Here is a 17,880-nt window from a genome sequence, read left to right as displayed (position 1 = left end):
AGGGGAAACAAAATGTAGAAAGACTGCCGTTTGTAAGAACGTCTCATAAATTTCAAGCTATTTTGCAAGACAAAAATGAAGAAAGCAATTAGCTGAACAAGAAAAGATCAGAAAGCAAACAAGGAAGATGTCTGAGAGAAAGAAACAACAGTTAAAACGCAGAGGAAAAGCATCTGCAAAGAAATCAAAGCATGAGGTCTATCTCGATTGTTCAACGCAGATAAGCGGTCCTTCAACTTCTAACCTTGAACAAGACAAAGGACTGACTGAATCATTACAAAATGGAACGCTCACAGGGATGCTGAACTTCGATTCGTCATCAGCTGCGAGAAGCAACGTAATATCCTGCAAACACTGTTTTCAGCCATTCTTTTCGGGAAGGATGGATCTTGAATGCGAGTTGTGCCACAGTCGTTGCATTCCATAGTACCATAAAGAACACATACCAGAAGACATAGAAGATGGATTTGTGTGTCAAGGGTGCTACGTTCTACAGGATGACAGTGAATGTGGTCTCAGATGAGGACGAGATTAATGAAACGGATTGACATAAATCATTGAAACATACAATTTTGATTGTGCATTTCCCATTTCTTTAATTTTAAAAATATGTTGTGCATTCCCCGGTTTCAATTTGTTTTTACTTCATAATGTTCAAGGTCTAAAATGTCTATTTCTTGTCTATTAATACATATAATAACTGATATTACTTCCAGTCAGGCCTACAAGCCTTATTTCTGTCAATCGTATCTTCTACTGTATGCTTTATAATAGTGCCAATAACTGTCCTCATTGGGTGCCAATAACTGTTTTTTGAGTGCCAATAACTGTAAGATCATTGTCACATTACAAAATATATTTTTATAGCCAAACTTTACATTTGTATTCTAATTTCTCTACATATTATTCAATTAGAGATTCCCAGAAAGTATATATTAAAAAATCTCCAGTATATGTTATAAAATAAGTCTGTTATAAAGATATGAATGAAAACAAATCCTTAAAGTGCCAATAACTGTATGGTTTCCCCTATCTAAACATTACATAAGAACTTCAAATCATCATTTCTTACGTTATGAGGTACCGTTTCTTTATGGGGTCGTTCGTAAGCCCACGTGCTTATTACGATTCGTTCCTCCATGATGAAAATGGAATCATCAACCATGATTTAGATGTGTATCGACACCATACAGGAAACAACAGGACCTTTTAAATTTATTTGGCTTTCGTGCCGTGGAGTAGGTCCAGCATGTTAAGGCATAGGCTAGCTTAGCTTAAGGTAGAATAAGATAGGTTAGGGTAAAGTTTACAACGCTCGCTCCAGTTACACTCGTTTAATTTTAACAAAATGGGCCCAAACTTTCCACACCCTAGCCTATTCTACCCTATTCTACTATGGTATACTCTTTTAAATCGATCCTACTTATCGATGCCCACCTGAAGCGTGTATTGTAAAGTTTACCCTATGTGAGTTTAGGTTGGATTAGTTTTGTTGAGGTTCTACAGGGTGATCACAAAGTCCCGTTACTCCCTATCGCCCGTCCACATATTTATAGATTGTCGCAGGATCGTAGCAGAGAACAACTTTGAAGTAGTGTGACTATTCTGAACTATTTGTTCCAGAGTGTCTGTGTGTGTACACCATCGTTTTAATAACAGAGTATGATTTTCCTCTATTTATGGTGTGAAATTCTTCTCAACATTGCTGGCGAGATGGCAGTAAATACACGTCGAACAGCATCCTTAAGTTCATCAACTGTCGTGGCAGCAACCTTTTGTTTCATGAACCCCCATAATGCATTGTCGCAAGATGACAGATGAGGACTTCGGGGTGGCCACTCAAAACGTGTAGGCAAATGAACGTCCAATCCAATTATCAGGAAATACCTCATTCTGATATTCTCTAATAATAGCATAATGGGCTCGTAATCCATCCTGCTGAAACCATACTCGACAGAGCAGTCCCGAGGTTTAAATACATTTAACTACAAATCCTTCGCCATATGTTTTTATAATATCCAGTATGAACACCCAATTGCTGTGTGCGCTTACGAATGGATTTTTTTTTTTTTTTTTTTAAGCGAACATTCGACAGACGCTGCAGCGCCCACATACGTGTCAAGTCGTGTTGGTGGTTGTCCTGAGTGGGACTTGTTTTTTATGCTACCAGTTGCAAACAGCTTTCTTCGCACCGTAAATTTGTTGGTTTTAGAGGAGAAGGTTTCTGAAACCTTACAGTGAAATCATGCTTAATATCTTTCATTGATTTTTCTGTATGGGGACGTTTGTAAGCTCACGTGCTCATTACGATTCGTTCCTCCATGATGTAAATTGAATCATCAGCCATGATTTAGATGTGTATCGGCACCATACAGGAAACAACAACAATTCATTAACATCTATGTAATACATAGGGGGTAACGAGACTTCCGTATCACTCTGTATGTTCCTGGACCTACTCTGCAGCGCTGAGCATATCTAATATTGTTAAGAAGTGATCACCATTTTCTTTATTTTGATTGATCTGATTATTAATCTGAATGGCGAACCATTCTTTATTTTCTGTTCTTTCTCTTGATGCTGATGAAAAATTTACTACTCCTTTACATTGTATGAATTTGCTTCTTTAAGTTAGAATAAAAAAACCTAAACCTCTCATAATGTTATTCTTATGAGACAGCTGACCCGAAAATCTTGCCTTTTTTATTTTATTGGAGAGATTTTAATTTAAATTTAATTTAATTTACTGAGCATCTACTAAGAAAATATTTTTACTGCTCTCTGAGTAACTGCAAAAATGAAGGGCATAGGTACAAGAGAAATGAAACACATATGGAGTGTAAGGTACTCACTTCTCTACAATTGGTCATGGTAACTCCGGTACTAGTGAGGGAGGCACAGTGCGACGTCGCAGCCAGTACAAACTATCGAGACCTGTTTTCGAATTCCGCGTGACGAACGCTACCTAGACCTCTTCCTATTCGGAATCATATTCGGAATATGCTGTAAGATATCTCTCGATGAATTGTAAGTGGCTACTTTGCCACGCCCGGGCACAAAAGTTCCGGTAGGTATCTCTTTTATATGATTGTTCCCAATGTCTGGCGTACATATGGGATTATTTTTTTCCCTGTGTACGATAAATAACAGTGTTGCCAAAGTCCCACAAAAATTAAAAAAAAACACTTTTTTTTTTTAAAAAAAATCACTATCCAAAATCGTTCTTGTCCTTGTGATAATTAGGGACGTCACTAGGGCTGCTAACCTGACGAAAAATATACAGTGTGATTATCGTAGGTACGACGTTCCGAATTTTTCTCTCTCTTGCTATTGTATCATACCTTCGCTCTTCATTTCTTTATATAATTATTCCCAATATCTGTCGTACATATACTTTTTTCCTGAATACGGCAAATAACAGTGCCGCCAGTGTCCGACAAATTTCAAATATATGCTTTTTCTTTTATAAGAAAATATACACTACAAAAGGGGCCAATTCAATACCCCCAACATTCACCCTTCTCAAGCATAATGGCAATATACTGGGTATCAGTAGTTAGTATATTCTTTTATGTCTATTGATACTAATTTTAAAGCTTGTTGCTCTTTTACAGAGAGTTGACTCCTAAATGCTGAGGAGGGAAGAGGGAACTAAAACACCACTACTTTGCCCCTTGCCCCTCCGCCGCGGGATCCCTAATATAAATGAACTGCACATCGTTGGAAAGCTTCATTCCCCCTGAAGAGACTGGCATCCAAATCATCTCTCTAGGTTAATTATGAGCTGAGCTATTGAGGTTTAAAATGGTGGTTCAGCCCTTGAGTTATTCGTCCTGAAAAGGTTAACATCTGACATCAGGGTCGGATTTCTATGTTTCGCGGTCACGGGCCCTTCCAAAATTGCCGCCCCTAACCACGACACCAATCGCATTGCTCTCCAAAACTTCCATTTTCCTGGATTTACTTCTTAAAATATTACTTTTACGTTTGCTGTTAAATTATAATTATTACTATTCTTATTGCTGTTCTTATTACTGATTTTATGTAATATATTCCTATATCTGGCCAGCATTGGGAGTAAATTCATTAAAACCTACCTGGCTTCTGCCTAACATATTCAACATTACATGGTGTAAAAGACGGCAAAATATAAATCAATCTTAAATGATATAAAGTTATATTATTGTACCTAAAAATTTACAAAATGAAGTTTCTGAAAGTTTTGTGTATCAAAACTATTTACGTCCTGCTTTGACACTGGAAAATTTTTAATAATGTCATCAAAATCAAGTTTAACAGTCAAGTCATTTTCGGTGGCTAAAACAGTTAAATGAACCAGTCTCTTCTGACAAAGAGTAGGTCTCAAATATTTTTTATTCTTGACAGTGAGGAAAATAATCTTTAAGCTGCACAGTTGGTACTGGTGTACATAAAAACACTTTAAGGCTCCGTCATACAAGCGAGAAAACTTAAAACCGAGGAACAGGGGTAAAAAGGGCGTGATTTTTGAGATGTTATTTGCGTGGCTTTTACCACTGACGTAGCACATACGTCACGAGATTGACAGATTCTCTCAAGCCAAAATCCCTTGCACCGCCGCAATGGTCAGAATTCGAGTCAGGAAATAGTCCGTACATTCTACACGTTGAAGCCAACGGCTCAGCTGACGCGAAAGTCTTGGACTTGGGGGTGAAACAAACTATTCTGTGTAGGGCGAGTGCTGCGGAGTGGTGTGGACGAGAATCCGTGAAATCCCGGCGAAGACCTCTTTTGTCCTGTGTGCTCGCATATATCTGCTTCGAAATGCAACGGGCAGGGGAGGGAGAAGTTGACACCCTGCCGAAAACCTGTTTGGCTCGAACATAGAAGCATCAAGTGCCCATCAGCCAACAAATCCATCCATACGACACGATTGCCGTGGCGCATAGAAGAGCCAGTTCGAATTGTTCAAAGTATGCGAAGAGAAAAGAAGGGTGAGGGCAGCCCCCTGCAAGATAATACCGAAGACTTTCTGACGACTCATAATCAACATTCTCCGTAGCAGAATGGTAGATAATTTAATTCTAACAAGGGCAAGTGTATATATATATATATACAGTGGCGGATCTAAGGGGGGAGCTATAGGGGCTATAGCCCCCCTCCCCTTGACGCTCAGGTATACACTGGATAAAATGGGCTTCAATCCTGCTTTACACTGGATAAAACGGCAAAATGTGGTTTATCCCCTCCCTTGATCATATTCTGGATCCGCCCCTGTATATATATATATGTCGGGAACAAAACAAAATACATTAGCTGTCCATATAATGAGAAAAATAACGCTCTTGACTTTCATCGTAAAAGTATTTTTGGCATTCTTGCTGTTTGCCTTTTTGAACTTTTCTGCACATTTTTCGCGCTTTTCAGTTTATTATTATTATTATTATTATTATTATTATTATTATTATTATTATTATTATTATTAAGAAGAAGAAGAAGAACGCGACTACAGTTTCCCTATTGTTTTTCCACAAGTCGATATAACATTCGCACTATATAAAAACTGCACTACAGTTCAACAATGACCTCTCGTGTGAACCTATAATTTTGTTTCGCTGTATCAAACATATCATAAAAGTATTGCGTAGGTATAATTTTACGTTGCAAGGAGACGTACTTTAATTCAAACTTATTTTGACGTACTTTAATTCAAATATTTGTAGTAAATCTCAGCTAAGGTACAGTGAAAATAGCATATTTTAGAATAATATTTGACGTCATAATATATTTTAAGGCTCTTTCAGTGCATTTTCCACGTTTATGACAAGCATTTTTTTACACGTTTTTAGTTTATCGTATTTCTTAAAGAGCGAGTCGTAATTATAGCAAATATCTGAGCTCTAATTACAAAAAAGACTGCTATATCTGTGAATAATGTGTAAATGCATACAATCACCAAAAATTCATGAAATGGAAACCACTGTGTTACACACTTTATTCAGTACGTGCAATGGTTGCGTTTCCGAAAACTTAGGATTCATCTCTTATAGGGTTCATACACGGTCCACGGTTTGTGCAAACAGTTTAACCGTGTATGGAGCTGTATGAACTGTTTGCGCAAACGTTTGTGCAAACATTTTCCACATCGAACTCGTTCGAAAACTGTTTACACGAACATGATATTTGCGCAATCACGTGGACTGTGTATGGGCATGTTTGTGCAAACACGAGGTTTATTTCTAAAGAGGCCCATAGATGATCCACGGTTTGTGCAAACATCATGTTTGTGCAAACACCGTGTTTGCGCAAACATTCGGCCATACACGGTTCAACTGTTTGCACAAACTTCAGTTCAATTTTGAGTTTGATCGCGTAAACATGTCCACTGAAGCAGCTCGTTTAGCGATAGTAATTGCTTGTGCTTTGGAAGCGGAAAGACCTGCGAAACCAAAACAGAAGAAGAGGATGTGGATGAAAGAGTGGTTCAAGAAACGGTCTAAGTTTAATCATCAAAATTTACTTAGGTAATATCCGAACTTGAGATAAGTTCGACTGTGGACTATAAAAATTATTTACGAATGGATTCAACTACATGTGGTGAAATACTGGAAAATTGATTGTATTCCTCACTGACTATCTATCCGCCTTCTAATCTATTTTCTTCATTTTAGCAACCAATTCCTCATACGCCGCATTTTTCAGATTCCTGTTTTTATAATCTTCACTCTTTACCTTCCACAGTTCAGGTAAATTTCGATAAAGTTCAATAAATTCTCTCCAGAATTGTTGATTCCTATTCATTGACGCTATAACGCAAGAAATAAGCGTCTGTACACTAGGCCTCTTACTCGGAAATAAAGCTCGTGTTTGCACAAACATGCCCATACACGGTCCACGTGTTTGCGCAAACATCATGTTTGTGTAAACAATTTTTGAACGAGTTCGATGTGGAAAAAGTTTGCACAAATGTTTGAGCAAACAGTTCATACAGCACCATACACGGTCAAATTCTTTGCACAAACAGCCTTGTTTGCACAAACCGTGGACCGTGTATGGGCCCTATAGGTAGGAGACCTTATGTAGAAACGATTATTTCTCGCGCTGTGGCGTTAATGAATAGGATTCAAGAATTCTGGCAAGAATTTATTGAACTTTATCGAAATTTACCTGAACTGTGGAAGGTAAAGAGTGAAGATTATAAAAACAGGAATCTGAAAAATGCGGCCTCACACGTTTCTATAATAATTTGTCCAAGCGTCTGAGATGCAATGGCTGTTTCAAATTTAAGTCCTCGTACGTGTTTCCGCACGCAAGATAATGCAAAGTGTCAAAGAACCTCTGCTCGCGAGATACTGCATCTTTCATATTTGTATCCTGTTCTCGAATAAGAGGAGTACCCATTTCCAATATTTCACCAAATATAGTTGAATCCATTCGTAAATAAGACCACAGTCGAACTTATCTCAAGCTCGGCAACAACCATGTAGCCAAGGGGGGTTTAGGGGGTCAGGATCCCTCCTTTGAGTCCAGAAATGAAAAAAAGGAAGATTAAACAAAATGAAATGAGAAAAAAAAGGATCAGCGTTAAAAATAAACTACAGGAAGCTTTTGGTTACTCTTTCTCATGAGGAAATTTGTATTACTTGCAATACATGGTGGCGAGGTGAGCGAGATATCCTGGAAGAGACAGGGAATTTGCAATTTCTATAAAAGTTACGGAATTGTCAGAATTTCTGCTACTAGTCAGGGAGATTGCAAGCTTCCGAAAGCATAGTGCCTTTGTTAAATTGCGTGGACATTTTTTTTAAATCATAATTTTTCATCGCATCCTTACAGTATCAAACATGTTATTTCAAAAACAATTTTCTACTGCTCTTTTGACATGTTATTTGGAACAGACAGTAGTTGACGGAATAATAAAAACAAAAATTTATGTGGAAAGAAAGTTCTGTTAACATTTGATTCAACAGAGAAAGGAACGCAAATATAGTTGAGTTGAGTTTAGTTTATCGTCCCTTTCAGCAGCAAGGCTATATGAGACGTGGACCTACTGATTAACGTGGAATCTGAACCACATGAGCTCCCGCCGGGAATCGAACCCGGGTCTCCCACGCCAAAGGCGCGTACCCTAACCGCTTAGCCACGAGAGGGCTCTCTTCTTTTATATTCTTTCCACCTCCACTTTCGCGGGTTGTGTAATCGCCGAAGAACCCAGACGATTACGCAGAACGCAGAAGAAGCCCCCGTTACGAAATCCTTGCTAAACAAACCAATATATGTTCCAGTAAAAAAGTTTAGAATGATCGACCACCGTATTTCATATCATGGCCCTCCCCCATTACGAAATCCTGGCTACGTGCCTGTCGGCAATTAAATTTTGATGACTAAACTAGACCGTTTCTTGAACCCTCTCTCATCCACAACCTGTTCTTCCTTTTTGGTTTCGCGGGTTTTTCCCCTTCCATGCACAAGCCATTATTATAGCTAAACAAACTGCTTCAGTGGACATATTTACGCGATCAAACTCAAAATTGAACTTAAGTTTGTACAAACAGTAGAATCGTGTATGGCAGAGAGTTTGCGCAAACACAGTGTTTGCACAAACTTAATATTTGTACAAACCATGGATCGTCTATGGGTCCCTTTAGTTTTGTGCCATAGTAGTTATGCCCATGGGTGGGGGATGAATGTAGATCGGATTACATTACACTAGAACAGGGGTGTAGCCAGCAGGTTTATCTAGGAGGGGATATACAATATACAAAGGTTAAAAAATTTGAGGCCTGAAAAAACGGAAAATTTTAGTTTCCGGCCTATATTTTCTAGCTATAATCTATATTTTTTAGCTTTTGTCTTTTTTTTCTCCATAAATATTATGTACCAGGTAGTTTTTTATTATGCTTAACCAAGAACTACTACCCTGGAAAAAACATAAATTTGTGTATAACTATTTCAATTTAAGCCCTTGTACACAGAACCTATCTACATAAGACTAAGATTTACTGACAAAAATATTTATTTATTATTCGTGATTAAAAAACACCATATTTTTTTTATTAACAGCTATATCTCACTTCCTGTTTTACACCAAGTAGCAAAAAAAAAAAAAAAAGAAAAAAGAAAAAAACTGCAAAACAGAATAAAAGCGTTTTTCATCAAATTTTCCATCCAACAAAAAATATGTTTTTTAAAACACTAGTTATAGCATATAAAAATATAAAGTACTTATAAAGCAGTTTAGTACCATTGTTTTATGGCAGTATTTATAGTACCTTGTTAAAACGTTTGTCTTCAAACTGTCAATAAGTCAAATAAATTGTGTAATCTGCTGTCAAAAAAAGTATTTTTCAAAGTCCATATGTTTATTATGCAGTTTATGTTGACACAAATCTAAAGAAGAATTACACACTCGAAAAATTATAAATGGTATTCAATAATATAGTTCCATTATCTAAACCTTTTCCTTTAAATTTGGATATAATTGAAGCACAAGTTTTTTTTTTTCATTTGGGTTAAAGAAGCTGCAACTTCCGTAAATTATTAATTATATGTACACTTTGTTATTTTTTAATAACTGAAGCGAAGTAATCTTAGGATAATGTTTTAGAAGTCGGTCATTTGTTGGATCCAGGGAATCATTTGGGGGACACGGATCTCTTCTTTTATATTTTTGATTTGATTTTAATTTAGCGTCCCGTTCAGCAGCGAGGCTATATGAGACGTGGACCTACTGATTAACGTGGAATCCGAACCACATGAGCTCCCGCCGGGAATCGAACCCGGGTCTCCCACGCCAAAGGCGCGTACCCTAACCGCTTAGCCACGAGAGGGCTCTCTTCTTTTATATTATTTCCACCTCCACTTTCGCGGGTTGTGTAATCGCCGAAGAACCCAGACGCAGAAATATCTGCAGAAGATAATCACTATTGGGTTAGGCACGATTTCTTATAACTTAGTACAGGTACAAGGCACTGACTCAAATTTGTATCGGTAACAGGTATCAGGTAATAGATAGCCAAAGTACTACCCAAGATAGGTACTGTACATGTACTGACTAATCAAAGTACCTAAGGTACTATTCTAGGTACAAGATTTTAACCAATTATCTCCATATCTGGAATAAAAGTAATAACAGAATTCGTCAAATTTTAAATATTTAATAATAATTCGGGGTACAGAATATACTGATTTATTTTACTTGTGTAAGTAATAGTTCCATATATACAGTACATAATAGTGTTATTATTAATTTGGTTTCCTTGAAGTACAAATGACAGAAAATTAAAAAAAAAAGGACGGGGGGAGGAAAGAAAGGGAAAGGTATGCTTAGCTACCAAAAAAATAAAAGATTGCAGAAAACTCCAGAATGACGTCAAATTTCACCCTTCTGGAATGTCAAGTTTACAAAACTGAAATGTCAAACGGAGTGACAATCCTTTCAACGTGTCACTAAACGGGTGTCAATGTGACTAAACAAAAGTTCAAAAGAACTTTTTGTGTGTGAGAGAGGAATAACCTCCCAAAATTTGCCGTATAGATCTTGTAACACTCTGTGTATTATTACTAATTTAGCTTACGTCAAGTACAAATGCAATAGAAATGCGAGTTCCAAGAGGCAAAATATATTACACTAAACAACAAAAACATTTGAATCATTAGGTGAAAAAGGAAAGAAAAAAAAAACATACGTTTTTAAAATCCGTAGGAAACGTTCACTATGTAATACAATATTAATAAGTTTAAAGTGTTCCTATCTTTCCTCACATTTCGTTTTGTAAGCTCCATAATACTTTAAAAAACTTAATAAAGCTATATGTACATGTACAGGGTGTTCCAAAACGTATGCGACAAACTTCGGGAGGTTATTCCGGACACAATACATAATTTTGAAACAAACATTTGTAAATAGAAAAGATATGACTTCGACAGTAATTTAGGAAGCCGCACTCTCTACATTGAGTAGTTTTAAAATTATATTCCCTTGAAATTCAATTTCCTACGCATTCGGCATCTTGCAGCTCCGAAACTAGTTGCACTAATGTTCAAAAAGTCTTTCTTTCGTGTCCGGAATAATCTTCCGAAAATTGTCGCATAGGTCTTGTAACACGTATTATTACAAATTATAACTTCCTAAGAACAAATCACTTAGAAAGGAGACAATTCTAACAAACCGCAAAATATGCTATTCTACTACAATAATAAAAACACCTGAATTAGTACGTGAACAATGAAATAAACACATACACGGGAACACACACACACAATATATATATATACTCTTGAAATTCATATACAGGAAACTTTCATTATGCAATACAATATTAAAACATTTCAAGTGTTCCTATCTTTCTCCACATTTCGTTTCATAAATCTACAGTATATTTACATGTACAGGATGTTACAATCAGTGGCGGCTTTAGCGGGTAGGCCGGGTAGGCACGGACCCACCCAAAAATTTTGAAAAATATATAAACGCAAGAAGTTACAATAAAGAGTTTAATATATTTTCCATTATTTATATTAATGGTAGATAATTATTTAACAAATAGTATCAACCACTACTGCAAAAGTAATTTCCTACTGTCATTAATCAATCAAATGTGTACAGACGTGTTCAAATTATTAGACTCACGCCCGTAAAATGCAAAGCTGATGTTGCAGCCCTAATTTAGGAGTTCTAAAACATGTGAGTTAAGGGTTAAACCACCAATAGAGGATCCTTCATTTGTTTACTGTACAGTTGAAGTGATGATATCACCGTTGAACAGCAGATGACATTAGTGGAGGAGAAAGTTCTGAAAGTGGTGTTTCAGTTGTATACAGCGCAGAGACCTGCACGAACCGAATTTTTCGGCCCGGGCCCGATAAATTTTAAAAGTTTTATTTTTGTAATATTTTTCACGGGCACACTTCTTCAGCGTTTGCCTTTATTCTAATTATTGTTTAACGAAAGTCAATAACTGTTAAAGAAATGCAATAATCGGCGCCAGCCCGGCCCGGCCCAAAGAAATAACAGAGTCCGAGCCCGGCCCGTGCAGGTCTCTAATACAGCGATTGTGGTTTCTATCAACAAGTTACAGTCTGAAGTGTTGTGGTTGCAGTCGTAAGCAGTCACAACATTCAAAGCGTTCAACAGTTCGAATGGGCCAGTTTAAAGTGATCGTGACGTGTTTTGTGTATTAAAATTTTAGTCTGTGAAGTCCTGTAATCGCTGCATAATGTGAAAACCAGAGATCTTTCTCCACGTAAAGTGGAAGTTATCAAAACGCTTCTGGCGGAAGGAAGATATACACAACGACAAATTGCTAGTAGAGTTGGTGTAGGGCAAAAATCTTTGAGTAGAATCTCTGTTGCAATGAGCAAAAAGCAAATGTATAAGCAAAAATCTTTCTTATTTTGGCCTTGCTTCTGCGCTCATGTAGATACATCCCTACTTTCTTCCTTGGCTTCATGCTGGGGACTTCAGTAAACTCTTGAAATGCACACGTCAAAAAATATTACACCTGTCACACAATACACACAATAATGCTGCTTTTCCTTGCCAGCAGACGTCGCATGCGGACCTTCCCTCGCGAACTACTTTATTGTATCCCTCCGAATTCTACTGTGGGTGGGGCTTAGGCCCTGTCGAACTTTAAGCACAAGATGTCGCTACAGTGCAGAGAAACTTTACGCTGTTACAAGGGTTTCGTTTTCCACGTACAGTATCGATATATCAAAACTGACTTTACAAGTTATAGTGCGAGTGTCAAGTGCAAAGATCAATGCACAATTCCTTCAAAACGGATTTTTATTAGCATGTGGGGTTCTGGAGATAATTGCATGTGAAAATGACGTTTATTCCCCATTTTTATACCAAATTTACTCATTAAGGATGAAATTTTTTAAATTTTTGTTCTGAAGGATTTGTGCCGACATGTTTTGTGTAGAATATAAAAAAGACTCCATAGTTCTATCTTTAGTCGTAACTGAGAAAAATGTTCAAAACGGAAGGTCTGTTCTGCGCGTTTTTGTGGAGGTATGAAGTCCTCTTAAGGCAAATAAATACATGTCAATTTGTGAAAGTACGAGTGTCGAGCCGCCTACTGCCGCCCTTTTCAGCAAATCCACCAACAACTGATCAAACAACTATAAGTAATAACCAACGGACTTACAGTGTAAAAATATTTGCTACGACTAATCTGCTACAATATTATCGTAGTCACGTCCATTAAAAAATAGCTTTCGGTTATTTTATTGAGTCGTTGGTGAAATATGTATTTTCAATAGTTTTATCGTTTTTAAATAATTCTTTTAAAAATTGCCGCCCTGATCCCGGGCCCATGCCAAAATCCGGTTCTGTTTGACATAATCCAGACAGGGTTATCAACACTTATCGTTTGAATTTCACTTTTCATCCCAGCGGCAAGATTTTTTTTTTTTTTTTTTTTAATACTTTACATTTATTTAGCTTCAGTTTAGTGCAGCCTATAAAGCAAAGAAGGTAATAGGGAATTAACTAAATGTATTAATAGAGGTGAATTGGCCTGGGGACCTGTAGATCAGTCAAATACCTGCCCGTATCTTATGTAAATTTTGGATTTGTAACTTTGTATGGAATCACATTATTTTGTTTCAGGGGCGTCATTTCAGAATTCGCTGGAGGGGGCAAGAGCACCACCGACATAAGACTTTCACATTTTGTAGTAGTATATTAGTAGACAATCGACTAAAGTATATGTATTTCTCAAACTTTTTGGGGGGTAATTGCCCCCTCCTGCCCCCTAAATGACGTCCCTGTTTTGTTTGTATGGAATAAGATCCTATCCTTTGTTATTCCTATTATTTTAAGATTAATATTTACACTATAGTTCTGTTTAACTGAATCTCGATTAATTGAATTTTCGGGTTAATCGAATTACTTTGAAAACAAAAGCCTTTACCAATGAAATGCCCAAAGAAACTATCAAATTTTTCAAAAGCTGAATTAAACTTCATTCTTTTAGTCGCACGGCTGATTTAAGTTTAGCAATGCTCGATTCTAATGTTCCGTTTTGAAGGCATCATGTGTTGCCAACAACTCTTATTATGCTGAAAATATATTAAATATCCAGTACTGTATATCAGAAAAATCTTTATACTGGATTAACCGAACCATCATCAGTCCCATCTAATTCGGCTAAACGAGTCTCTAGTATTGACACTATGCTTTTAAATAGAGTGTGAACGATTTTACCAGTCCTTCGTAAGTCAGTACGATCCTAGGACCCATAAAGAATAGATTTCGTGTAAAATTTCTAAATGACAGAAATGATTTATTTAGAAGCTGACTTCAATCTATTAGCCATTCGTAAGTATATATTTCCTTCATTATTAAGATGAGAATAGAAGTGCGCCAATCGAGAATAGATGTAAGCATCCTTCTTTTATTACGGCAAAGAATATTTACAATAACACAGTCAAATACAAAAGATATATATTGAAACTCTTATCAGTGATTAGCGCTGCTTTACATTCAACAGCCAGTAGCTAACTTGAAAAAGTAGACAGAGAAGAAGTTTAGGGATGAGCTACGTATAAAAATTCTTTGCTTGTTATTATGATAAATATTTCTCTTTTCAGCTTTATATGTACCATATATTCTTATGCATTATTCCAACGACTATTCAAGCATTTCTGAGGACTGCTGACAGTCACTTCGTTCCGAAACAGATAGAAGACACTAAATGCAGTCTTGACTGTTACTTTGATTTTCTAGCTTTGAGGACTACACATTTTGAGGAAGGTAATTCGTGGTAATATTAGTTTAGAACAACTAAATGAAGATCACAATAAGAGTATTTTTTTAAGACTACTGTATCCTTTTATTCTCACACACAATATTATGTACGTCACAAACTAGATCCCGTCAATGTGTTTCAATTTCTAGATTGAACTCAGTTCGTTGTGAGATTTTTCATACAGTGAGGATATGTCAAGTGACAGCACTGTTTTGCCATGCGAGTATTTCCCCCTACAAACTAACAGTCACTGCCAAACATGGTCTTTCTTTTTATATATATCACTTTGTATAAAATGTATTGAACCTTTTGCGTACAAGATCGGATTAGTTTCCCAAATCTCAGGGTATATGAGTTGCAGCGGGTTGCACCTAACATCATTTGAGAGCTGACATTTTAAGATAATAGATGTGTAAAGTTTGCAATTCTTATACTCAGACGTAAGGTATTGCGCCGTGAGCACGAGTGAACTTCCCGCAAAACTGCGCTACATTTTAGAATTTAATTTCGATAAAGGCGTATATGCTGCGCAGGACCGTGTAGAAATTTGTGTTGTTTGTAGGTAACATATGTTATCAACAGCAATAGCTAGAAGATGGTTCAGTCGATTTCCTTCTGGAAATTTTGATGTCCAAGATACTCCTTTCAGTGGTGACCAATCACAGCAAAAGTGGATAATATTCTGACAAAAGACAAGTGAGACCAGCATGAAAACACTCATAACATCACCAATGACCTAAATGTCCATCACCAAATACAGTTAAATCGTTTGGAGAAAGCTGACTACAAAACGAAGCTTGATGTTTAGATGCCACATCATCTAACTCAAAAACATTTACTCAATCGAATTTCTACCTGCGAATCTCTACTGAAACTTAACAAACTCGAACCATTTGTGAAGCGGTTGTTCATGAGTGATAAATAGTGGATAGCCTACAACCATATTGGGCGAAAACGATTATGGTTGAAGCGAAGAGGAGCTCCACAGTCTGTGGCAAAACACACAATGATGCCCAGGAAAGTTATGCTGTATATTTGATGGGATTGGAAGGGCATTGTGCATCACGAGTTACTGCCGTCGGGCAGAACGACAGAATTTGATCTATACTATCGATAATTAGTGCCAATACGTCCGACAATTGAAACGAAACAGCTGGAACTGGTCAACTGAAAGAGTGACATATTATGGCGTCATCTTTACCAACATTTGAAGCAACAGCAAGTTTTATGCGATCTCATAACACAAATGCATATCACAAAATTGGACTAGTATTGAAAACTATAGGAAATAATACAGATACATAGGGCAAATGGGCGGTGGAAGAAACAACAGGAAATCTAAATCAGTAAAGGGTTATTAAATTCGTAGGTTACTGAAGGAGTGTTAAATAAAATGGTGAGAAAGGAAGGAGATACGGAGGCAAGATAATGAATAGCAATAAGCATTTGAAATGGTGATTTCCAAGAAATGAAGAGAATTAGCAGGATACAAACAGAAACGAATAAGAAAATATTAGCTAAGTTGAAGAGAGAGAGAAATAATGTTGAGATCAGGGTTCCCACTCATTTTCCAAGATCAAATTCCCTGACTTTTCCAGGTTTTCCAGTCACTTCTCAGAAATTTCCAGGTACACCATTTTGTAGCACATATTTGTACCGGTGCAAAAAAAAAAAAAATAATAATAAATAAATAAAATAAAAAAAATAAATAAATAAAATAAAAAAAATTTAAAAAATGCACATGAAGGAAAAGAAACACAACTTTTTTAAATTATGAAATGCCCCCTACCAAATAGCCGAATAAGGCAAAAAGTGAAATCTGGTAACTTAAAAAAATATAAAAATAACCTGTACGCTATTTATGTACATTTTCTGGTCAATAATGTTGTCAATTAATTTATAAAAGTGCTCAACATTTTCAATCTGAGCCTGAGTTCACTCTTCACCCTGGATGGGGTATGGCTGTTTATTTTTATTTATTGCTACAAGTATTTTATTATTTTTCCTTTTCACAGAAGCAATTATAGTAAACATTTACAATCGTTAAAGTTGTTAATGGACGGATTCAGAAGTTAAAACATTTCATCATCAGTTTAACTATTTGTGAGATTTCTACAGATATATATTTTCTGTTTCACAATAGAGCATTCTGAGACTGATGATACATAATTACAAAAATTTTCGCAAGTCTGATAATTTCTTATCAACGTCCGCTTCCTCGCGAGATAAAGTTGTAATAATCTTGGACTTCTTAGCTTCAAAGTCTCTTTTTGACATTGAATGTGTCTCTTCTGCAGTCTCTTTCTATGTTCATCTGATTGTTCACTTTTCTTTTTCTGTAATGCATCTGTATATCTTGAGTGGGAGCAACGTACATATTGAAGCATCTTGTTGGTCACGTTCACTTTTAATGGACCACCCTCTACATAAACTGAGTCATACACCATTCTTTGAGCCACAACTGTCTCTTCATGCAAACTTTCCACTAGTAAGTCTTTGTTAATACAAAATCCACTTTCAACATTCGCGTTGTCATGCGAAAGCGTAAGTGTTAATTTCACGACAGATTACAATTCCTTATATTCTCTGTTGTCTGTTAATATGTTTGCGTACATTTGACAAGGATTATTATTTTCAAGAGAAAATTCCTTGAGCTGCTGATGGACTTTAGTATCTGAAAGAAATCGGGTGTACTGCTCTTTTGCCACACCTGCTTGCTTTGAAGATATGTGGTTATTATTTAACATTAGAAATGCTGAAGTCAAACATATTCATGCATTAACCCAGGAAATGCTCTGTTATATTTTTTTAAAGTGGAAATATTAAACCATTGGCTCCAGTAGCAAGAGTTGCCACCTCTTTCAAGCATTTGTCATTACATAAGATATGCCTGCTGTAGCTAAATGAAATTTAAACAATAAGTTATTAAATTCCCTGACTTTTCCAGGTTTTCAGACATTTTAGTGAAATTCCCTGACTTTTCAGGACTTTTTAGTGCTAAATTGGATTCCCTGACTATTCCAGGTTTTCCAGGTGAGTGGGAACCCTGTGAGATGCTGTATTAAAAATAGAATGAATTGAACATATTATACATAATTCAAAATCTGAGTCAAATTCAAAAGTGCTTTTATAGAGAAATTAT

At 36.5% G+C, this 17,880-nt stretch overlaps 1 protein-coding gene across 2 annotated transcripts in view; it reads left to right on the top strand.

Moving 5' to 3' along the window:
* Positions 1-17,880, top strand: part of LOC145662729 (uncharacterized) — a 49,260-nt gene that overhangs the window by 4,891 nt on the left and 26,489 nt on the right. For both annotated transcript variants that reach the window (XM_081728604.1, XM_081728597.1), the window contains exon 2: positions 14,581-14,743. In XM_081728604.1, coding sequence (XP_081584730.1) covers positions 14,587-14,743 — 157 coding nt within the window. In that variant the 5' untranslated portion in view covers positions 14,581-14,586. The remainder of the gene's footprint in view (positions 1-14,580; positions 14,744-17,880) is intronic.

Source organism: Thermobia domestica, chromosome 1 (genome assembly GCF_964235325.1).
Source record: "Thermobia domestica chromosome 1, izTheDome1.hap1.1, whole genome shotgun sequence".
In the NCBI taxonomy this organism is placed as follows: Eukaryota; Metazoa; Arthropoda; class Insecta; order Zygentoma; family Lepismatidae; genus Thermobia; species Thermobia domestica.
This window is presented reverse-complemented; position numbering and strand designations above follow the sequence as displayed.